Here is a 25528-nt window from a genome sequence, read left to right on the forward strand (position 1 = left end):
TTGAACTGAAGAGTTCTTCAACAGGTACATCAAGACTGGAATTAGTTTCTCCCACTATGTAGCTTTCTACTTGCACCAAAACATCCAATGTCTTTAAAAATAATCTTAAAATAATGCCTGCCTTGAGGTAGCCTTGGTAGTCAAGTAAGTAATGGAAGCTACTGATCACTCAGCACTTCCAAAAATCAGGGTGTTCTCACATGTGAAGGCGCAAAGGAAGATAAAGGAGCCCAATTTCTAATGTATGCTAGAGACAGTCCCCATAATTTTTGCTGAACAATCCTGATATCAAAGATGAGTTACAGTTACATTAAAGAAGTATTTACACAGTCATCTGCAAAACTGTGTGAAAAAAAAATGTGATTTAACTTTGTTTTGTGCTTTGTAAAGGAAAAAAAAAAAAGAGTTTCTTAGTTGGGTTCTGTGTGGAGAATTGCTGAGACAAGATATTCTGGTAATGTGATCTATCTGGGTTCTGCAGCAAAGCCAGCAAAGGACTGTGCTAATTTCTGTCCAAAATGTCTTCTGCATTATATTACTGGGGCAGGTGGTCTCCCTTTTCTTATGTTGCCTAGTTCTTTAGTCTACATCAGATTGTAGCATATTGAAATTTTCTTCTTGAATCATAGGAGAGCTGGGTAGCATGTGAGACATTTAATCAGGTATTAAGGAAAAGTTTTTCAGTTCCTTTAAATTATTTATGTTACTATTACAGGATTCATTATGCACAACAGAAGGCAAATGCCTCAATCTCATCAACTTTCTCCCTAAATCTGCTGGCTACACACAGTGCAAAATGGTATTCTAGAAGTGGATTAGTTAACTATGTGAGTTACAAAACATCTCTGCTGCTGTGTTCTGCACTTCTTAAAATGTCACAGCTCACTGCACCCATATGGTACATATTTTCACTGACTTTTTCTATTTATGCCAAACATTACACAAGTTAATTGTATGGCTAGCCTGTAACCTCACTGAATGGTGACAGAATTCCAAAATTATTTTACAGGGTTCAACAGAATTTATTTTAAGCCTGTATGTTGAGAAACATCCAAGGAGCAACAACTTGTCAGTGTCAAAGGCACGCCTTCATGGAGGGATGAGAAAGGCTGCAAGTCTGCAGTTTGGAGCAGGGTAGGCTGGCACCTCCAGGGTATGATCGAGGTTCATCCACTGCCTTCCTGATTTTACAAAAGGAATTCAGAAGTGTTGTTTGCCAAACTGCAAAATATGAGAACTGTGTGGAACTCAGTGATGCTGGTAGGAGATGAATGCAAAACAGATGAAGGAAAGCTCCTCTGCAGGATGGGAGTGAGCTCCTGGAGCTTGCTGTAGTGGGGAGGCAAATGGTTCTAAAAGGGATTAGAGGAATTGATGGATAAAAGGTCAAAACATATCCATAATGGACATGAAAAGGAGCAGGTTGAAATATTCCCTTTAACATCAATTGGGGTGTTGGAGGTGTAGTATCAGACTGCAGAAAGTGGCCAGGTTTCTGTGCTGCCCACAAAGAGCATCTTCTGTCGCCTCTGTCAGGGCAGAGTACTGAGCTGGAAGGGACATTGCTATGACCAAACGGGGCATTTTCTAATATTTCTATATTTGTAAGTAGCTAGATAAGAATTTTGCAGCTGACACACGTTTAACAACACGATTGGCTGGGGCAGCTTCTTTGTTCCTTAAACTTTGAAGAAATTCACACGTGGATTTGTATGTTAAATTATGAAAAAACAGGACTGGAAGGAAAACCAATAATCCTGCTATCACAAAGCATTATACCATTATACCTGCCTTCCACAAAGGAATATACCTACATAATCCTTGATCTATGTTAGCACAAACCAATTTCTCCAATGATGGGGTTCTGACGTCCTCCTCATCGCCTCATGCAGCCTTCTTCAATACTTCACTTTCCTTTCTATTATGAGGCTTTTCCTAATCCCTAACCTGGATCTTCCCGATTGCAATTGCCAACTTCTACTTCTGTCCTATCCACACAAAGCAAGTTGGTCTTTTCTTTTTTAAACAGATTTTTTATGTATTTAGAGATTGCTTTGTCCTTCCTCAGCCTTCTCTTCCTGATGTTACGCAAAACCAGTTCTTTCTATTTTGTCCCCCACAGGCCATGTTTCCAGAGCTCTGGTCATCATCACCACTGTGATCTTGACTCCTTCCTATTTGTTCAGTTTTCCTTGAAGTCAAAACATTGAGTCTGCGGATTTCTATGCAAGACCTCACCAACTGCTGAGCAGCTTCATGTGTCCTGTAGATACTCCCGTTCAATCAATTCATTATGATGATAGCTTTTTTTGCTAGGGGGTCACAGTCAGACTCAAGTTAAACTTGAAACTCGGTGTATCTATACCATAGCTGTGGGCAGACCGAATCCTTACTGCAAAAGTCACTTCCATTTATTCTTACATATCTACCCACTTCTCCAAGACAACTCAGTTATGTAGCATCATGGGTCTTTTTCAGACCTCTGAGGGATTCATCCAAAACACTGGTAGCATTTATAGCTTAAGATTAAGTTAGCAAGGACCACTAAGATCAAGCAGTCTGACTTTCCACGTAACAGAGGTTGAAGGATTTTTTCAAGCAGGTCTTACATTTCCTTCTGAAAGGCTGCTCAGATAGAAGTTTTGGGAAAGACGCATTATTACTTAAAGATTTGAAGTGGCAAAGAATCCAATACATTGATAATTAAACTAGCTTCAGTGATTAGCTACTCTGAATGTTAAAATTTGACACCTAATTTTTAATCTGGCTTTTTCCAGCTTCAGCTTCTGGAATGTGTCAGAACTTGTGCACAGTTAAAAGGCCTCCTTACCCTCAGAAACCTCAGGAATGTCTTGATTTTCTTTTGATAAGAATCATCTATAAAAAGTGCTTCTTAAGTTTCTGACGGTAAGATCATTTGTGCTCAAAGTCGTGGTTCTTTCCACAGCCCTCCATAATGCTAAACTGAGCACAGTATACTAGATATAGCATAGCATACAGAAACTCTCATCTCTGTCAAAATCAAGGTGTACGCTTACTCTCCTGCTTATGAGGATCCTTCATCTCTATAGGACAAACTCACTCATTTGCAGTATGGGGAGATTTGTGTTCAGCTGGTAACCCACACTGGCATCTGCAAAATCACTGCTTTTGTGATACAATCCTTTATTCTGACAGCTGCATCTGCATTATTCTTCAGGGACTACTCACGGGTATGATTAAGAAATCTTTAAGTTGAAAACATTTTGGGAAGTGGAAAAACAAATTATCTTTTCCAGATATGCAACTTCTTAGCACCATTTGCTATAGCAAACCTCACCTGAGACTTCAGGTTTTTCCACTGTATCCCCTTTAGGGAGGACTGCTGGCTGGGGAGGCATCTCCAAGTTGGGAATTGACTTCATTATGTTGGCCTGGGCCTCTTCCAAGAGCTTTTCAAATTCCTTTCCATTATAGTGATCCAGGTTTTGTCTCTTCTCTTCCCATTTCTTTTCTGCTTTCTAGACAAAAACAGTAAAGGATCAGTTTACCTCTCTGATTTCTGTTGTGATCACTTTTTTAAAAATGCATGTGTAAACATCATAGGTCACCATGGATAGATTCTTTCAGTTCTAGTCAGCAACTAGAGGGAAGATAATTGAACTGTAATTGAACAATAGTTCCAACTTCCATTGTGCTAGATGTGGCACAAACACAAGACAAACTGACAGTGGCCACTGCTCACTAAAAGAACAAAGGAAAAATTTAAATCTGGGTCACTGGTTTACTGTATCACATGGTGATTAAAGTGCATGTTTGTAATAAGACATGAGAGTTCAGCTGTGGGTTTGCTCAGTACCTCTGTGTGAAACCACTGAAACTTCACACTCTTTCATCTTTACCTCTCCATAATAAGGAACATGGAGATTTAAAGAATGAATGAAATTCATCAATGCAAGTGTTGCCAAAGAATCATATGTTATTGTTCAAAAATAGGGTATTTCTTCATTTTTTTTAAATAAAGTTTATTACAAAAACACAGCTATTCATTTTGGTTACATGTTATTATATTGTTGCATTGAAAATCAGAGGGTATCTTCAGAAGTGCGTGGTGTAGTTCGAGGTTAAGCATATAAATCCTCATAATGCATTTGAAAATCCCACCTTCAGTCTCAGAAGCGAGACTGGGAGCTCAGACCCAAAAAGACAACAACTGGGTGAGTAGAATACACCGTACCTCAATTGATACAGCTCTGTTTCTGGTACTTGCACTGTGAATTTCCTCAATGAAAAGACTTTGCATGGTGTTGCCATTGACCTGTGGTGATGGCATGACTTGTGTGGGCTGGGATCCTATTGCTGGTTCCTGGGGGGGGGGCGGTGGGGTGGCCGAGAAGTGGCCGCTCACTGGCAGGCCTTCACTGTGGCTGGGTGCAGCAGGTGAGCCCTGGGCATGGTTGACCAGGGCTGATGAATGCTGAGACTGATGGATGACAACAGGAGAGCTCTGCACGTGATGGACCGTCATTGTTGAGAAGGGGACGACTTCTGACTTGACTGAAGATACCTGGGACTCTGAGGTGACTGCTGTGAGGTTTTGCTGTGCGTGTCCCTGGGTATGCTTGGGCTCCTCCTGGTTTTTCAGAGCTTCAGTTGCAGTGGCCTTTTCCATAGTGGAGTATTGCACAGCTTGGGAGGGATCCACACCCCTCAGCAGTCCTTCTGTAACATGTCTGCCCAGCCAAATTGAACACAACAGCATGGCACATGGTTAGCATCCAGGTGGGTCATGAGCGATATTTAACAACAAGCTTTTGCAAGGGAAAAGCTACAAAATACCAACTGTATCAAAAACATTAGAATGATGTTTTCTCTTCCTAATGCTGTCAGTTCTGTGATTTTAGTTTTCTCTAAGAGGCAGGGGCTCATGTTTTTTAAAGAGGCAACTCATAGTAGGATGTTTTTGCCTTTTAAAATGTTTACAAACCTTCATGAATGTATTGGCACTTTCCTTTTACCAAACCATGAGTTACAGTGGTTTGATTTTAGAGGGAGAATGGAAATCAGTTGACTTTTTTTTTTTAAACATAAAATCTAGATAAACAAATAATTCCTAGACTATTAGCACAGAAAACAGTAGCTACACAGAATCTGAAGGAGCAGTTTAACAAACTGCCAAAACAAAGCATTTAAGCAGTACTTCAGGAAGGTCTTATCTGTCAAGTTTGGGCTAGAATGAGGTAAGGATGCAGAGTCAACCATTTCTAAGAACTGGCTGTGAAATTGCTGAGCCTCAAAGCTTGGCTATCCATCAAATATCATCAGTTTTTCCAATACTAAAACAGAGTTTATGACACTTTCCAGGTAATTTGGCTGGGAAAAAAAAAAAAAAAAAACCTTTTGGTAAAACTTCGTCTCATTGTTTATTTCCCAAACAGGATAAGGCAGGAAATAACTGTAGTCATTTTTAAGAAAAGGAAGCTAATACGAAAGGATATGGATGTTTATCTACCTGGAAAAATAATTGATGGCTCTGAGAAGGCCTGTTACATAAACCATTTTGTCCCTCTGCCAGTATTGGCAAATTCATTTTATATATGCTCCAGAATATATGGGAACAGTGTCAACCCTACATTCCTTGGAATAATGGTAGCATCAACACACTTATGACTTAGATTTGCTTGTAATGGAACTAAAATTTAGACCATGACCATTGACAGTTTGGCCTAATTCATTGAGTTTTGAGTAGGGATTAAATCCAGTATCTATTGCCTCATATAATTCAGCAGTTGTCTGCTCCTGATATATTCTGACAAACATAGCTAAACACTGGCACTTAGTGGACACACATTTTATCTAATATTTCAACTTTCTCTAACTTATCTTGCATAAAAACAGAATAAAGAATTTGAATGGATACCCAATCATATTGAAAAATATTTACTTCTTACAGAAGGTTCTTTATCCACTTCAAATCTTTTCCTGTTATTTCTTACTGTTAGATTTTTGGGGATGCACATTTCAGTGTCAGAGAATATTTCTATTAACTTAGATTGCTGTAAATGCCTACAGGTAATTAACCCACATACGGGACTGGTGACACTCTGTAAGCTTTCTCGTCAAGGTACTTCCCTAAATCTGGAAGCGTTCAGTTCAGAGGAAGCTACTTTCAATCATAAGCTCTGGACAACTGAGACTGTTGGTCAGAAGAGAACCACTGCACAGAGCACAGGAAAGGATAATCTGATTTTCCTTCAGAAGGCTCTAGAAAGAATCTAGAAATTACTGCAAACAAGTTACATATCCCTGCATTCCTTGGGGAGAGGGGGAGAACACAAACCCAAAATGCTTGAGGAAATTCTTTAGCTTGAAGAAAAAAAAATTCACCTCCTGAGCATTGTAAGGATATCTGTCATGCTGCGCACACGTTTCAATAAGCTGTCTAGCTTGTGTGGCTCTTCCTTTAGGAACCTCACGGCTTCTACCTCAATGCGGAGGATCGCACGCATTTTATTCTGCAATGTCGGGAACTCTCCTGCAAAGACAACAACTATGAGGCTCAAGAGGAAATCATAAAAGCCCTGGGGAAAAACAGATGACAGGGTGAATGTTAAACAGTTGACTGTCAACCTCTTTTCAGAGGCTATGCAACAAGCCCTTTAATCCTGACTTGAAATATATTGGAAGTGAAAGTTTATGCCTTCAGATCAAAGGCAAAATTGTTTTCAGCCACTGTGGTCAAAAGAGAATAACCGAAAGGAAAAAGGACAAGTACATACCTTTAAGGGTGGCAACAGCTTCTCCCACTTGCCTCAAAAGAAAGGCTCCGTCTTCAACATCTTTCAGTGTCACTGTCTTGTTGGAAGCAGTGGAGTCTCTCTTCAGGTCCTCAACAAATCCCTCCAGCTCACTGGCAAAACAGAAAGTGAACATGAAATGTAAATAGGACTTGCACTACAATAAAATATATGTAAACGAATGGACTAAATCAGAAACCTCAGCTGTGGCATCTTTAAATCTGATACCACGGGATGAAAAAAACCAGCAGGGTACCAGGAGGGGACATGAGGCTGCTGCACACTCATGCCCGCAGCATAGGACCAGGCTTGTAACCAGCCCCAGTCATTGATTTCTCTGATGCTGCAAATGTGCAGAGCAGCTGTGCTACAAAGGGCAGATGCTGTGGTGAAACACATCCAGCAGCCAGCCCTCTGGGAATGCGAATCCTAGCAGAAGGGTACATAGATGCTATACCAGAACATCCAGTACAGGTTTGCACCTTATATTTTCTCACTGCTAATAACATGCAAAAGACTGCACAACAGTGAAGTGACAGCCCAAAAAACTGGCACTCATGGCCCCTTGATGCAGGACTGTTTATCTGCCCATCCGTAGTAGACAGGATACAGCGTCCTGTTTCCACAAATAGCCAGAATGAAACAACAAGTGTGCATCGTATGCAGCTCTTGGTCAGCGTTTGGATTAACAAATGAATCACAGAGGCTGGTTTCCAACGAGTGCTGTCCCACGCTTCCTCAGACTTCACCTGGTGCTTCCTCAGCATCTTTCTTGATACCTTTTCCAGTACTTCCTTGCTTCACATTCACAATCATTTACGCACATATTTTTTTTTTGAGGGACACAATTTTTTTCCTTATAAGGTTGAGATCAGATTGTTTTAGCTGGAATTTCCACCCATAAGAAAATCTCTCAAAGAATCTCTATAAAACTACCAGCAGTGCATTATGCACAGCTAGACAAAAACAGAGCAAATACCTATGCGAATACCTCAGAAGAACCATCTCTTGAAAATTTGTTCTAAAAGAAATCTGCCTCAATTAAGATACCGAATTCACTAAAAGAAGTATTCTGAAAACAGTTTAACTGCATGTTAGAAAACAATGCAAAGCAAGCTCTGAGCTGACAGTCAGGTTTTAACCTAATTTTGGGCCTCATTTCTCACATCCACTCAGGTAGAAGTTTTGCAGCTGCTGTAAGGGAGCAAAGGTATGGGCTGATTGCCTGGAAAGGGGTAGGGTAAGACCGCCTTCCACACCGAGCATGGGTCCTGCATTTCCACACATTTCTTTTGTGCCAGCACAGCCACGCAAATCCAGCAGAAAATTATCGTTTTCATTCAGGTCACTTCCTAGATCCGTCTCAATGGATAGGCAATATGAAGAGGAAAAGAGAGGAGTAGGTGGTCAGTAACACGAGAAAAGCCATTGCAGCACCACTCTGCATTTAGGTCACTTAAAGGGGAAACACAGGCACACGGAACAATAAATGACAATACAGCAGTACTTCTGATGCACAGAGAAACAGAAATAGTATCAGGATCTGAACACTAAATGCATGCAACACAGAACTCATTTCAATCCAAAGCCTAGGAACCTGAGAACCTGTCAAACAATTCTGAATTAAGAATCATGAGTTGCTTCTGAACGGATCACAAACATAAGTGGGGTTAAGTGATGCTCCTCCCATTTTAAGACCACTTCTCCCAAAGACTCTGCCTTGAGAAATACAGCGTCACCATTTCCACTAGCATAAGTGTACTTTCAGGAAACAATTTGAGGGACCACACGATGGCAGCAAGGCAACGTTAGTCGGGATCTTTTTCCAGTGGAAGAGGCTGCAATAACACAGGCATCCGCTGTCCCCGTGTCTGCCTCTGCTGTAAAGAAGGGTGCAGATATAAACTGGGAAGGAGCTGGGAAAAGAGAGAGCTCTCCATCATTCACTGTTGTGCAAAGACTCCTGTCCTCCAGAACGATGCCCTACAGTCATGCATCCTCCCCATCCTTTACACCCTGACAGCAGTGCTCAGGACGAGGAAGCGCTACTTTGGGAATCATAGGCTGAGCCCCTCTCCCCTGTTTTGTGGATTACAAGTGGAAAAGCAGCTTCTCAGCTGCTTTGCATCCACCAGGCAATGAAAAAGGCGAGGGGAGAAGGTTAAGTTTGTTCACAGGTGGAAAGAAGAGAAATGAACCAAGAACAATACTAGGATGTTTTGGTAGGCTTATAAACTGAGGGAAATACAGGGATAAAGGAAAGACTTCCAGCTAGAAGACAACGTCTTTCTTTCCGTTTTGTTCTCTGAGCAAAAATGGAAAGGATCACCACAAAAACCTTTAGTTCCATACAGTGATACTGTCAAACAAGACAACTGATCCTGAAATTGCTCAGGGGATACCATATTACGCTGCCTCAAGTTGCTAGCTACAAGAGAAAAGAAACTTCAGCCTTCAGGAGCCAAAGATTTAAACAGATGAAGCAGTCTCCAGTGTTTCTTTTATGTAACTGGGAAAACTTGGCTTTATAGATTTGTTTGAGCAAACCCAATTAACAAGACAGTCACCTTAAAGCAGTCTCAGAAGGCTAATACAAGATAAATGATTTTCCTGCAACTATGTTTTACAGAGAGAAGCTAAGACAAACTTTTATGCTGAGATCTTTCTTTAGGCAAAAAATAAAAATAAAAAAAATAATCAGAGGATCTGTCTCAGCTTGCAGTATCAGTAGAGCAGGTTACAAAACAAACTGACAAAAAGAACGGCAACAAGTCACCCAGACCAGATGGTATTTGCCCTGGAGTTCAACAGCAACCCAAGGATGAAACAGTTGAACTATTAGTGCTAAGCATCTAACTTCTTGATTAAAATTGCTTTGGCACCAGAGTAGTGGAAAGTGTCACAGACGATAAAAATAACTTTTTAAAAAGGAGGTGGGGCTATCCAAGGATCTGTACTCTGGTGAGACCGACATCCAGACCGGTGTAATTGATAGATACCATAACAAAGAATAAACAATAAAGAAACAGCGGACCCAGAGATAAATATATTGTGTTAACGTGAGTTGTGTAAAGAGAAGGTCTCACAAATCCAGATGGTGCTTTGAAGGAAACAGCAAAAGCATGTGGAAAAACTACAGCCCAAAAGGTTTTCAGCTAGGTATCTAAGTAAAAGTTCTTAAGAAAGAAAAGTTGCCGCAGGACAAGAGGGAAAATTCTCTCATGGATAAAGTAATGGAAGTAAAGAGAAGGGATCAATGAACAGCTTATTCAATGAATGGAGTTTGCTGGTGGGTTCCATAGGGATCTGTGATAGGGCTGGTGCTTTTCAACATATCATAAATGATTTAGAAAAGAGGATGAATAGTATAGTCAAAAAATCTCCAGAGAATATTAAATTATTCAGGGGAATGAAAATGAAAGCTGACTGCAGACGGCTGCAGATGGACCTTCTGAATCTAATTGACCAGGAAGAAAACCAAACATTGAAGTAAATCCTAATAAATATAAATTAATTCTCATGAGATGAGGAACAAACAAACAAACCACTATCACCACCCCAAAAAAAAATAATATCAAACTAAACCCAACAACCTCCCAAAGTTTTTATACATAATCATGAACTTTGAACTGCTAATCAGTCCTCATAAGTGCGATGCTGGGTTTGGAATGGAAAGCTCAGGTGGAACATGAGGACAGGAGGACCATCACCATGCCACTGCATGAAATCATGGCATGCCCACATCAGGTACAGCCTGTGCAGGGCTCTCCTCTCTCCCCATCCCCATCTCACAGATGTACTCTAGAGTTAGAAAGGGCAGAGAAAAAGATAACAGGATGAGGAAATGTATAGAATAGCTTCTACATGAGAAGTAACTGTGCAAACCAGGACTTTTCAGGCTGGAAAAGACATGATCAAGGTAAGGGGGTGGGGAGAGTTCGTAACATCATGACTAGCATGGAGTTGGTGAATATTCTGCTTTGCATAATTCAAGGGTTTGGGGGTTTTGACAGATGGGAGATTTAAAAAAAAATAATAAAAACTTAAAAAAGAGATTTGTTACTCTATAGAATTCCTTGAACCTGAAAGCTGTAAACAGCAAAAATTAGATAAATTTAAAAAATGCTCAAGTTCATGAAAGGTAAACAACCTATGTAGAGCTTTTGGATATGAGATGCCATCTCTGACTTGAAAACCCCCTGAGCTACAAGTCACTGAAAACAAGGAAATACACTCTGAGCGTGTTGCCAGTTTCTTGTACTTCTTCCCACATATGTGGTGCTAGTGGCTATCTGAGCCCAGCTATTCTTACAAAAATGTCTGATTTTTTTTTAACAATAGTATAAATTATAAGTTACTACAGAACCTATGAGGCAGTTCAAAGATGACTGTAATTTAAATACTCCGCTTTGAAAAAAACTTCTATTAAAGTGTTTATAATAATCTACAACATAATAAACTACTAATAACTGTAAAATGTTCCTCATTATATAAATACTAGATTACTCAATATGTCATATTGTCACAATTTGCCCTTGGTCTGGTAAATTTTAAGGCTAGTATCTGCAACCCAGGAAGTATAATATATAACATTTCTAATGCTGGCTGAAAAGACTGGATAGAAAAAATACCTAATTAGTTAATTCTGAGTGTATGTTTCACTGTTACACATATGTATGAACACTTTAACAGGGTTCCTTGGTTTTCTTCAGATAACTCTGTAATCCTGCGGCAACTGACACACATGGACACATTTCTGTAGGCATCATCATGAATAGCTGCAGAACAGAAAGCTTGCTCTGAAGTGTGCATTGACAGCTCTGCTGTTTACAGCATGAAACCAGCAATTTATTTATTTATTTATCTATTTATCTATCTATCTATTTATTTATTTATTTATTTTAGTTTCCTGATTATAAGTTTCAGAATTGCAAAAACCAGGGCTTTTAAAGCTGAGATTTAAAGAGAGTGAAAGATCTTTCCTTTTATTTCTTTAGACGGAGCTGAAGTTCATACTACAGAATGCTAAATACACTTCTGTAAGTATTGCAAAAGTCCTTAAACTCTGTCTTGCATGAACCCAGTCTACTGATTTAGTCCTATGATGCAGAAAAGGTTAAGAGGGCAACAGTTGAAAGACTAAAAAAAAAAATTTCCCCCCCCGTTGCTTTCCATTTGTTTATATATCTGCAGGGAGATTATGTTAACTGAAAGCACCTATATAGAACATTAATCTTTTCCTGAATACTGTCAGTGACATTCAGTGTGTAATTTTGTGATATATGCTCTTCATTTTTAACAGTTATCAGCTGTTGAACTTAAGGCATTGCCATCATATGTGCTTTTTCTTTCAGGCTCTGATCCTGCAAGCATGTAAACACATGACAAAGAACTCTCATTGGACACAACTGAAGAAAAATAATTTTATCATTTAATATTTGTTTCTAACATACATCTAAAAAGGTTGAACTAACATTTATAACTTATGAATGATTTAAGACAGTTTCCTGTAAAATTAGCAAATGAACAATACTTTCCCATTCAACGTTTCTTAGCTGCAAAGTAAATTGGCAGAGGATAACAGACACTTGCTTTATGAGGACACTGCCCTTTGATAACTGAGCTGAGCACAGAAGCAGCAGAAACTCTGTAAACACTGATAAAACAGAACCCTATTGCAATCAGAGTGGTATCCTAAAGGAACAGCTGTAACAACCAACACCATTGCACTTGACCTCTCTCAGTATCCTTTTTATGAGGCAATGCTATAAACAACTATCACACAAATGGTTCTTTCCACAGAGAGCAAACAATCTAGAAACTAAGCAATGAGATACACATGGATAAAGTGATGAACAGGAGAGTAATTACTGGAGACTAGAACACAATGTTAACACTACAAACCAGCTGAGCAGATTATAGACACCAGCATGGACTATTACTGCACACTCAACTTTTCTTCACAGAAAGCATATACACCCTCAGAAACATTCTGCTCTGTCTTTACAGATGTACCGTGTTTATTACAAATCTTATTCAAATGACAATACATTGATCAACAGGAAAGATTTACTTTCCTCGGCTGTCAATAACTGTACTCCTGTGGTTCTTTACTCATAATTTTCAATGAAAAGCTGACTATAAAGCTTCTCTGTGTTATGGGGCAATTCTTCAGGTGTGAACTAAATGCAGGAATAAGAAATAATTAATTATATAGCATCCTACTTATGTGAGCACTAGAACTAGTAAAACTGTTTATTGATTTCAGCTCATTTTGTCTCCTACCGACACCAAATATGGAATAAAACAAACAACTGGATCCCACCAGTCATGGTAGGCCAAAGTTTTGGGAAAAAAAAGTCTTACAAAAAGTCTTTACACACACACAGACACACACACACACAAGGTACTTTTTAACTGCAGTTTAGTGTATGGAATCCCAGTAAGTAAGTCTTGGAGGGATACTGGCACTGCTGATTGCAATTAAACTTCAATACCTTATTTATGAGATTCCCCCGCCTCTACCATGCAATAGCTGAAGCACTTAATAATGAAATCTGGCTTTCATACTTAAAGCTCAGAGGGCGGTTATCAGTGGTGCAAAGTCTAGTTGGATTCCAGAAAATAGTGGGATACCCCAGTTGTCAATAAAGCGTCCAGTCCTGTTTAACATCTCCATTTATGAGCTGGATGATGGGGCACAGTGTACCCTCAGCAAGTTTGCAGATGACACAGAACTGTGAGGAATGGCTGATGTGCCAGAGGGTCGTGCTGCTACCCACAGGGATGTGGACAGGGTCAAGAAATGGGCAGATGGGAACCTCATGAATTTTAACAAGGAGAAGTGCAAAGTCCTGCACCTGGTGAGGAACAGCCCCAGGCACCAGGACATGCTGGGGGCCACCCAGCAGGTACGCAGCCTAGCAGACAAAGGACCTGGGTGTCCTAGTGGACACTAAATTGAACATGAGCCAGCAATGTGCCCTTGCTGCAAAGAAGGCTAATGGTATCCTGGGCTTTATCAGACAAAGTATTACTAGCAAGAGAGGTGATTCTTCCCCTCTACTCAGCATTGGTAAGGCTGCACCTCAAGTATTGTGTCCAGTTCTGTGTCCCTTGTACAAGACAGACATGGACATACTGGAGAGAGTACAACAAAGGACCACAAAGATGATGAAGGGACTGGAGAGTCTTTCCTGTGAGAGAAGGCTGAGAGAGCTGGGACTGTACAGCCTACAAAAAAGAAAGCTCAAGGGGGATTTTTTCAATGTGTACAAATACCTGAAGGGAGGGTGCAAAGAAGGTAGAGCTAGGCTCTTTTCAGTGGTGACCAGTGACAGGACAAGAGGCAATGGGCACCAACTGAAGCACTTGAGTTTCTATCTAAACATCACACAACACTTCTTCACTATGTGCGTGACAGAGCACTGGCACAGGTTGCCCAGAGAGGCTGCAGAGTCTCCCTCCTTGGAGATACTCAAAAGCTGTCTGGACATGGTGTTGGGCAACCAGATGTAGGTGGCCCTGAGCAGGGAGGTTGAACCAGACGACCTGCAGAGGTCCCTTCCAACTTCAAACATTCTGTGAAAATTAATCTCATTACCGTCTTTTGAATCCATTTGTTCTTAATAAAATTCCTCTTTCCTTCCCTAAAATATAATGCGTAAATCTGAAGAGGAAAGCTAGTCTTTCTAGAGGAAAAGAGGAAAGCTAAGATGGAGTCTTTCAGAAGAAGGAGGTGGTCATGTGTCTTACAGTCATCTGTTTCCTTACAGCACACTTCCAAAGTGGCCGAAACTCTTCATACTGGTGGGACATGTCCAGCAGGCTGCACTACAAAGGACTCCCAGTCAGGGGCCAATGCTTTTTAGAACATAGACACAGTTTTACAGCCAATATCAGTACAAGGAAACATAGCTACAACAGCATGCACAAGTTCTGTTTCACTGAAGACAGTGGTGAAAACTAATACTCTATGGAATAAAAATAAATAAATAAATAAATAAAAGGCCAGTCAAAAGCAACAAATTCTAAGAGTTTCTCAACCCACCATAATTTCTTTACAATCCTCTCTTCCTCGTTGAGGTATTTCTGCCTTTCTTGTTCCACCAGGTTGCGCTGTCGCTGCACAGGATCTTCAAGCCTCTTCACTGTTTCAATCATTTTGCCATTGATTTCCAGCTCTGCTTTCTTCACCATTGCCCTCAGCATCTCCTGGTTCTGCAGCTGTTGCACAAAAGAAATCAACTTCAATTTTTCCTGCTTGACTGACATCCCTGGCAACAGAATACATTGCAGAGCTCAGAAATAAGTTGGGATAAACAGCCCCACAGCTAGAGAGACTTTTTACCTTCTCCTTTCCCTCTTTAACTTTACCTATAGACATTATTCCATGAGAAAGTGTTGGAGGTGAGAAAAGCCCACGTTTGTTTAACTTCTAATGTGTATACCTAACTTCCTGTTGTCAGCTGATGAACAAAAGATGTTGGGTTCAATACATCACTCTCAGTGCATAACTTCTGCAGAGATTGTGGCCCCTGTATAATGCTCAGTCCACCATGAATCAAGCATTATTCACGCCTCATGACAATGCCCAAAGCCTGACTTCCACTTTGCACATCTCTCTTATTTTTATACACTGTATTGCCCATACATGCCTAGTGGATAATTGCACATATTAATGTAAGAGCTGGAACATACTATTACTCTCAGAATGGAATATTTCAGTCTCTCAAGGGGCAGAGGAAGGACTGTGCCATCCAGTGTGATTTGGTGACAGACATACTCATCTGTGATATAAAACACCTTCCTCACCCACCCAAACCACCTTTTAAAATATGGTAATTTTCTGGAAACCGGACATGTAAGATTCACACATTCTTTCTCAAGAGATCTACTATTTGTGCCTTCCTAGCCTCATATCTGAAGTGTTAATTTTTTTTACTGATATTAAGTTTGCAGAACAAAATTCAGGTAAGAAAACAAGTTCACATAAACTGATCAGAGGGGCTCCATCTAGTCACAACTTCAGGATATAAGCAAAAAGAACACAACTCTGTCAGCCTAGCAGCAATCTCATACCGTAAGATTTTTTAAAACACCTTGGGAAACTCAGTTCCATTTTTAGAACTAGCAATCAAACCTTCAACTGTCTTCTAAACATCCAGGCTTAACAGCCAAACTGCTTTCAACATAAGTAAAAACACTGCCTAATAGGAAGAATCACAAAAATGGCTTACATACAAGACAGTGTAAGGCAACGAGACTTCTTTTGAAGTTGATTTAAGAGAATTTCTGGGAATCAGAGAAAAAAAAAGCAAAAGCCTTTGCCAGGTTGTTCTTACCCAATCAGTACAGGAATTAGAGGAACAAACTCAGTTCTCTCCTCCTGACTGTTCAGAAATTGTGCCTGACTCTGCCAGTGACACAACTCTCCAGTGACACAGCTGTGATGAGAGGGAGGGTAACACTTCACTGAAAGTGTTCAGGGGGGTCTGGGCTGTGACAAGCAGGAGGTGTTAGCTCAAAACTCAGCTCAACATAAGTGTAAGCAGTGAGGGAAAAAAATGAAGCTGGAAAACATTTGAAACAGCACAGATTTATAAACATTGTCAGCTGCTTTATACCAGACTGGATTCTTCTGAAGACAGTGCATATGTGTATTTTTCCCCACAATGGGATTAATGTTTGGATTTGATAAATTAAAATCTCTGACAGTGAGACCAGCACAGCTGAGACACATGTCTCTTTCATTGTGGCAAGAAGGAAAACATAAATGAATGAATAAATGAGGGAATGAGCATGTACCACTTCAGTCATATATTTTATTCACAGCTCTTTAACGAGCAGGGAAATTTGAAAAAGGGAAGTGACTTGGAAAATGTGAAACAACTTATCTGAGGTCAGGAAGAAGGGCCAGCATGACTTAAGCCTCAGGTGTCCAGAATTTCAGTCCTCCATGTTCCTCAGCTCTGTGACTCCCAGCATGCCAAAATGGGGCTTGTGTGCTTTTGTGTGCGTGTGTGTACAACAGCAAACACGCTGGTTTATTATGAGGGTCTATGTTTATTATAGTGACATCTACAGCTAAGGTGCTTGAACACTGATAGAAAATTTCAGTTTTAAAGGTTCATCCATTTCTGATAACAAGATTAGGGAATAAAAATATAACTCATAAATATTTCAAAAAGCTGGTATGTTTAGGACTCCCTAACTTCAGTCCTTGGAGTGAGCTCTTGAAGTTTGGGAATGACTCATCTTGGTATCAAAGAGAAGTTTTTGCCATTTCTTTGAAAATTCACCCAACACCTAGCTAGTTCTGGCAAAACTAGGTTTCTTCATATTTGGAGAACAGGGACAGAAAGTGAGGAGGGAGAGGTACAGATGGGTGCAGGGAGAAAAAGAAGGAACCAAGGGGAACCAGTAACCAAGGGTTTAGGCAGGGCAAAGCAAAGTGAGCAGGAGCAGAGGGGAAGAGCTGTGTGAGGAGAGGAGGCAGTCTTGGGCCACTACAGCATATTTCCCTCCACACTCTGGAACTGAACTTGATTCTTATCTTTCTGCTGTCAGCAGGCATCAGATCTGAGACTCCCTAAGTGCACACGCCTTGTGTCCCTCAGACCACCTCTGCCAGTTACTCCATCACCTCAAGCGGAAGACATTTTATGGATCTGCCAGAGTTATTCTGGTTCAGGAGAGCACAACCTTTTGTAATTCACATTTGCTTGAAAACAAGACAAATAAATAATTCTAGATACTCACACCTTTGTTAAAACAGTGTTCAAGTTTCAAAGTCAAATGCAAGTCAGGGTAAGGAAATGCAATGCAGGTTTTCCTCTCACTACCAAACAAAAATCTCTTGCTAATTAATGTGGCTTATAAGTGCAAGCAGAAAATAATATGATTTTTAGAACTCTAGCAACTTCTCCTACATTTATTACCCCTGTCTCTCACTCCCAGCATCACCAGTCTCCCCAGACCCCTGCGTTGTCCCTCTTCTCCAGCAGCTGCTCCAGCCATTATCTATCACTGTTCTCTCACAAGTACCCCAGCACTGCCTCTGGCGCCCACTTTGAAAACAACCTGATAACCAGTCTAGTTCACTTTAAACCAATTATTATTTGTGATACAGGTAACTGGAAAACCAGCTATTAGTTCGTAACCCTGCTCCTCACTAGGAGACGAGCACGTCCTGTCCAGCAGGAGCATCCCAGGCCGTGATGGGAGAGGCTTCTGGGCCACCAAGTTCCACATACGCCACTGCACAAACCCACCACCAGGGACTGCCTGCCTGCAGCTCAGGATCTCTGCAGAATCTAATTACCTAATTCCTAATGTTTGTTACCATTCGTAGATTAAATCTCGTCTCACCAATTCTATAACGCAGTTCAGAACATAATTGAATTTCTAATTCAAAGTTACACTTGTGAGACTATTTGAGTATCACGTACCATTTATGACAGTATTATTGTTGCATTTTCTATCCTTTCGGCGGCACTCATTTTCCTGCAAGTAATAAATTTACTGAGGGAAAAGCTTGCATGCATACACATATCTAAAGCTGAACCTTAATCAGATCTAACTGCTTCCCCTTAAAACATGTTCAGTTAAAGAAAGGCAGGAACAGAAAAAAGTTTCAATGTACAAATAAGCTAATGATAATACACCATGAACACATGGTATAAGGTTTCTTTTCAAACCTGCCACTATGGGAGTGCAGAGTGAACTACCCCACTGTACTCATCACGTGCTCCAGTCTGACCAACAGCAAAAACGTACAGAACACAGGCTGAGTTACTGCCTATCTCTGGCAATGAGGAAAACTCCACGGTACCATGAAACTAGACTTCCTTGAACATCTCTGAAAATCTGAGCTTTTAAGGAAGTTGGGAGAGGGCTGGCAAGAAAGGTATCTAACCTCTTACAACATCCGTGATGCAAATGTCTTTATTTCAAGAATCTCTGGTTAAAATCCAACCACGGAGTAAAACAGACCGGCCTTTTGGTTGCATCTGCTAACATATACATTTAACTGGTGTGTGAATCAATTCATCTGGATGGATTCCTGCTGGATACATTTTAAAAACAGGATTTTGCCAGAACAGACAAAGCCTACATGAATGAATGGGTCTTTTCCATCATGTGTTTCTCTGGTTCTATAAAACAAATGAGTAAGAATTTACAGTGATATCATCAATTCAAAATTGAACCACAGACAATATTAAATATAGTTTTATGTCCTGTTCTTGTTACTTGGTTATCCTGCCAAGTTCTGTGCCTGTGCAATCATCTTTTTCAGTTCTCTGGAAGTGTTTCTTTTAGTCTGTCACCATAAGAAAAATTCACACAAACAGGAACAAACTGACTGACTATCCAGGAGAAACAGAGAAACTGAACAATATGAAGTACTGTCACACATACTATGCACACAACCTGGAAAAACAGAAAAATACATTTCCCTGTTACTTAGAATTATTTTACAAAAAATGGAGCACATTTTTTTTTACCATCAGAAGTGTGATATTTCAACATTCTTTAGCTTAAAACAGTACTTATTAACACTACTACCACTTCCTGCCTTACAAGCTGTGAACTCTTTTTCAAAATACTTCCACCCATTCAGGAAAGTCATGACATTAAATGCACTCTCATACTTGGGTATATATATAACACCCAAGTTTCCCTTAAGCTACAGGTTCTTCCATCCAACTCTCACAAATCTGCCCATGTCATACTGGCACAATGCTATCATGTATTTGCAATCATTTCTGAAATAAGGGAAGTTAGCCAGATTTAATGAGCCCACTCTGGATAGCTCCTCTTTTTTCCTTCTCAAGACTTCCTTGGCAGCGACGATTTGCGCAGATGGTACAAGTTTCTTCACTCCCGTGTGCCCTAATGCTGTATCTGATCAAAAGCAAGGATCCTGCCCCAGGCAGGGCTGTGGAAACAAGCTGCAGCTGGGGAAATGCTACCTCCCTGGCAAGCAGGCCCTGTGAGAAAGATACATTCACTGCCTCCAGCGCTGCACTTGCAACCTCCATTCCAATTTGCAAGGCCACATACTAAGCACAGCTGGTGGCCAGATCACAGGAGTTTGCCAAGAGCTGCATTTGGCACGAGGGGTTACAGAAGGACAGAAGGGCTGCAGCGGCTCGCAGCACAAACATGCAGGAATACCCTCTTATACATAACGTGCCAGGGCAGAGACCCTAAGGCAGTCAGTTTTACTGAAAAGTAAAAGCATGGGTGCTGTATCACATGCAGAGGTCACCTGCTTGACACAACTGCTTGCTCCAAACATATTCTACCATCTCTTTGTTACCAGCACACTGAGCACAGGACCTCGTCACAGCACCTTCAGGCTCCACCACATTTTCTTTACTCTGATGTTTACTTTCTGCTCCCTTGCCCTGACGCTGGTTCATAATTCAATTCCCTTTAGTTAAGGAAGTGAAGGCAAAATGTGGTCTAAATCCTGATTCATATTATCTTTATTCTACTCTAAAATTAATCGGCAAATCAAAGGAGTCTGACGCAGTGCTGTTCTCATATTCAAAACCTCCCTGGCACTAACAGCAGTAGCTGCAGCCCTACAATACCAAACATGCAATGTCTCTTTCCAGATAAGGAGGATTGGCAGAGTACTGAAGTTTTCCCTGATGTCCACTTTGTCCTACAAGAAATTGCTTTACCTCTTCTTACACCTTCTGAGGCAATACACAGTGCTTTTCAGTTTCCAATTAATAGAAGGGCTGAAGACTTTTACAGCTGCATAGGCTTACTTTCACGGTGCCTGAGATGAGCAGCATACATTTACATTGGTAACCTGACTGTGTATGTCAACAGAACATTTTGGTTAACTCTTCATTGTTCTTATTGTTTCTTGCAGGTTCTGAGGTGTTGATGTGTGTTAAGAAGGTGCTGGTAAAGTGTGAATGTACATTGGGTGCATCAAACCTTTGCAGTAACTTTTGAAATCATCATTTCCACTTGCTGCTCAAGCTGGCTATTCTTCTGGATTCTATAAATACAGGCCTCAAATGCTGGCTTAATGCATATCTACTGATCCTCAGCTACATTTCAGTTTCCTTACATCAAAGTTGTTTATTCAGGAACTTAAAAACTGTCTCAACTATAAACAGTATGGAGCAGGAACATGGCTCTTCCAACATGTTTATACAGCACATAGCATAGCAGGGTCCAAACTAATCACAGACTTGATATTACTGTAACATAAATACTGCTTTAATGTCTAGAGCCATTCAACTAAGCTAGAAATTAAGTTATTTCTCCATATCTGAGCAGCACTAGTTAAATTGAGCTAATTCTTATATCTCTAGGACTATGCAAGTGGTATGTGCTAGAGCAGTATATGCTTTTGTATGTGTGATAATTGTGTCTCTCCTTTTCTATATAACTCTGCTACCTAGAATCACGTACAAAAGGTGAGAGGAAGGGAGAGGGAGAGGGAGAGGGAGAGGGAGAGGGAGAGGGAGAGGGAGAGGGAGAGGGAGAGGGAGAGGGAGAGGGAGAGGGAGAGGGAAGGAGGGAGAGGGAGAGGGAAGGAGGGAGAGGGAGAGGGAAGGAGGGAGAGGGAGAGGGAGAGGGAAGGAGGGAGAGGGAGAGCATTTCCTGACAACCCAATTTCCTACCATTTATCAGGTAAGCGTACCTGTAGTTGCTTCATCTGATGCAGCTGCAGCCGCAGATCTGACACGTTGCGTTTCATACCATGCAGGCTTACTTGCATCGATGAGGCTCCGGCAGGGTGATGGATGACGGCTGACTCCACTGTTGCCAATGTGTTCTTCCCCCCAGGTAAGTTAGCAGCACCTGCAAGTAAGCAGCAGCACAGGTTGAGCTCACCAGCAGAGGAGGTGCAAACATGGTCCTTCCTCTCCACACCGAATTCACGTGCATTTCACACGGATGGACAAGAAAAGAAAACTACGGTTGCCAGTGCTCAGGGCAGTGGCATCTCCCCATCCGATGTAATTGGAGACACTGTATAATATCAGAGTGTGTCTGTGCTGGAACCTCAGCCATATCAGAGCACTGTCTTACCACAAGACTGCTTCCTACCACATGTAGTGGAGATAGGAAAATTAGCTATAACTGCACATTACACAAAACAGCAGCAAATCAAATCGGTGCTGAAAGTAGCTTTGGGAACGTCTTCTCAGGAGCCATCTGGGAGCAAGTTCATTCAAATTCACAGGACTCCTGAACTGCATATGTGTTGATTAATTCAGCCAAACTGCCAAGTGTGGGGGAAAGGTTTCTACAGAGAATCTTACTTTGCTGCTTAAAGTATGATTGTGTTATTTCTATCAGCTGTGTCCAACAGCTACGGTATTAAACCAAGAGAAGAGAAATGAAATAATGGTCATTTATTTAGGACTGTGTTTACAAGGGAGTACAGCATAAAACAAGTAAGTGAGCTGAGTCATCACAAGACTTTCTTCATTAAGTAATGCTGTTCTTCCACACAGCATCAATATTAAGGTTGTTCTTTTCAGTCTCAAGCCTGGGAAAAAGCTTTATTTACAGGGTACAATCAAATCCCAGTTCATCAGCTAGTAGTCCTATTACAGCTGACTGATGGCAATTCACACTTAAACACCCATATTCTTCAAACTGTCTTTTTAATGTGTCCTTTCCCCTCCCCTCTGCCAACAGGCAAGATGACAGGAGTATGCACTCCAGTTTCCAAGCCCAGCACTATGTAGCCCTGCACAGCTTTCTGATCACAGTGTCAGATCCACCTCAAGCTCATATGACAGTGTGGCTGCAGCTCCCCAAATTACTGCACTGTGTCATCCCCCTATCACTTTCTTCTTTCTCTATGAGATTAAAATCAAACATCTGAGGAAACTGAAAATAACTGGTCAATGGATGTATGTGCACAAGGACTTTGGTCATCATTTGTTCCCACAGGCACACATCCTATCAAGTTCGATGAAATCAAATGTAGCGTTGCAAACTTTTTTTTTTTGCCTCTTGGAGGCAAATTTTCAGTGCACTGAAGAGAATGACATATCTTGTCTGTCTGGAATGAGTATGAACCCAAGAGTGGTAGGTTTTACCTCCACACACTCATCCCTAGTAGTCTAGTCAGCTAGTAAAGTCTCCAAATGTGCCTGAGTACAGCTCAGCAGAACAACAAATTGCTATTCCTTTGCCAACAGGTGTGGATTTCTCAAACATAACTTTTGCAAAATTCATCCATGAGGAAGCGTTTTTAAAGGAAGGAATTTATGCCAAGCTGTTTTTATTTAAAAATAGGCTAAAAGGTTTCTGAAGAACCGTTGTTTCCTGCTGTACCTACATTTGCAGTTCCCTTCAGTAAAAGCACGTGTCCCTTGGGCTGCACTCATGCTGTATACGGTGCTGCAGGTCTCTGGAGACATGCTCAAACAAAAAGCTGTTCTAGCCTGGTGCTGCCCGTTGTAATGCTACGCCCTACCTAAATGAGCTTCTGCTAGATCTGCTCGGTGCTTCAACAACAGCACTCTTCATTTCAGTGCTGAGCAAGCTGCTGCACATTTTTGCCACGTTCCAGTATGATTCGGCGCTCTTTTGACTGTAAAATAATTGTTTAAAAGAAAGAAACACTCAAGAAATAAACAGTCCTTGTTCACTGTCATTCTGTACCCGCTCCATGCTTCAGTCTAATCTAAGCCAATACTTATGTCTACATGTACACTACATTTTTTCCTACAAAGCATGTATCTTTCTCCCACATGCACTATTTTTTGCGTTTTTTTAAGAAAAGGGTATTTAGTTCATAAACCCAACAGACAGAAACCACCAGAGAGTCTGAAAAATGTGGATAAGCCTCCAAGAGTTCTGATCCCTAGCCACAAATCTGGACTATTTTTGAAAGCACATCTACCTTTCTGCTAGTCTTTGCCTCAAGCAAAAGCTCCAAAACCTCAGCCCCCAACTCTGTGGTTATGCAGCCAAGGCATGAATCAGTCCCCTCCAGTCTCTCCCCACATGCTGGACACCAGTCAATTTGCATATTTTTGGAGGATGAGGTGCCTGCTTTCTTCTAAGTGTAGATGGACTGTGATCTGCTTCTGTAAACAATAAATGTGTCCTACTCCCTGCAAACCAGCCCTCCTCCTCCTCTGCTACCCCAGCCACCTCTTGTACCTCTCCTACTACAACGTTCCTGCTGTAGGCAGTGCTCAGAGCCCACAAAGCACGAAGGGACTCCTAAGGGGGTGAAACACAACCACACTCACCCAGCGAGCATGGGAGCGCAGTGAGGATCACCAGCTGATTTCTCAGAAACTCATATTTTCATCAAAAAGGAATAAAAGGGCAGCTGAATGAGGGACTGCTTCGTCTAGGGAGTATAGCTCTCATTTGGAAGCAGGCCCAGGCTGTAGCTTTGCGATTAGATGTAGAGCCAGATGGATTGAAGGGAAAGAAACAGTGTTGGCTTGCATAGCTTTTCAAATAAACCCTTGTTGGAGCTAGGTAAGGGGTCCTGAGGAAAATAAAAAATACTGCAGTGCAAAAGGGAAAGGCTTGGTAGTTGCCCAGGCTCAGGAAGGCAAGGAACAGGACTGCCACTTCCTGACACCTGACCTTTGCTATCATGCAAAGACAGTGCTCTCCTTCCATTTTCCAGAATTTAGTTTTCTTTCTAAAACGCTAAGATTTTGTTTTGAAGCAGGCTAGAAAAAAAAGACCATCAGAAGACATCAATAAGTGTTTCTTCCTAAATCATTCATATTCTTATCAAAGAGCCACATTTTAAAACATCATTTGGGGAGACGTGGCAGTTACTCAGTTCCCTTATCGGCTGGTTGGAATCCACTAAACAAACAGACAAATGCAACGTTAAGGTTGCAACTCCATCATTAGCAAGCTGTTATGGTCAGACACCAAAGTGTCCTTAAAAGAACAGAATGTTCTATAGATATCGGTGTGCAACTTCACCTCGGTGATCCAGAATTAACTCAGGATCATGCTATACTTGCAAACGCTGACCAAGTTCAACAACTAGCATGATCTACCTTTGAATATGAGATAAGCAAGCAGATATGGACAACTTTTTAAATTCACAGATCATTACAAGAGTCACGCATGTGAAAGCAGCACACAGATGTGCACAGAAGACAAGAAGTCTCCGGCAAGCACAGGTCACAAAGGGTGAGGAATCAAATTTGAGCACTATATGTGTAACACTTCTCCCTGCTCTATCTCCCTCTCTTGATTTGTACTGGAGATGTCAGCACAGAAAGAAAGACTCCTTTGACCCTTTTCAGAATATACTAAAATCTCCTTCTTCCTCTTCCACCAAGGCAGCAAATGGCAAATTGATTTTGTTTGTTTTGCTTTGCAATCCAGGATATAATTGATACAGAATTGAATCTATCTATCATTCTTACCACTTGATGAACAAAATATGACAGAAAAGAGAGTAGATGAGCATTTCCTAGCATATTTGTTAGTAATCTCATGGACAATCTTTCTAGTAAGTTTCTGTTGTTTTTTTTTTTTTTTTTTAGTCACATGCTATCAGGCTGTTCCTAAATGAAGAGTCCCTAGATGCCATTCACTTTTGAAGAACTGAAAAAGGTTATAAGGATTCAGTCATGGGGTTTATCCTAGCATGAATAGGAGATACATAGCTCGACTATGGAAGGTTACTGCTCTTTGAACCCAACTCCCATGAAAAAATGAGCCTAAAGCAACAAAACATAAGAAATGCAGACAGCAGAGTCACTATCACA

General features: G+C 41.0%; 1 protein-coding gene across 28 annotated transcripts in view; it reads right to left on the reverse strand.

The window, feature by feature from the left end:
* KIAA1217 (KIAA1217 ortholog) overlaps nt 1-25528 on the reverse strand; it is a 363381-nt gene that overhangs the window by 15324 nt on the left and 322529 nt on the right. For 27 of the 28 annotated variants that reach the window (XR_010829110.1, XM_066991591.1, XM_066991590.1 and 24 more), the window contains 6 exons: nt 21451-21611; nt 14827-15002; nt 6759-6889; nt 6367-6514; nt 4217-4712; nt 3320-3500 (listed from right to left, as the gene is read on the reverse strand). Coding sequence is in view for 27 of the 28 variants with exons in the window: in XM_066991591.1 (XP_066847692.1) it covers nt 3320-3500; nt 4217-4712; nt 6367-6514; nt 6759-6889; nt 14827-15002; nt 21451-21611 (1293 nt within the window). In the remaining variant the exon portion in view is untranslated. The remainder of the gene's footprint in view (nt 1-3319; nt 3501-4216; nt 4713-6366; nt 6515-6758; nt 6890-14826; nt 15003-21450; nt 21612-25528) is intronic. The other variant, XM_066991593.1, reaches the window with a different exon arrangement.

This window comes from Anser cygnoides, chromosome 2 (genome assembly GCF_040182565.1).
Source record: "Anser cygnoides isolate HZ-2024a breed goose chromosome 2, Taihu_goose_T2T_genome, whole genome shotgun sequence".
Lineage (NCBI taxonomy): Eukaryota > Metazoa > Chordata > Aves > Anseriformes > Anatidae > Anser > Anser cygnoides.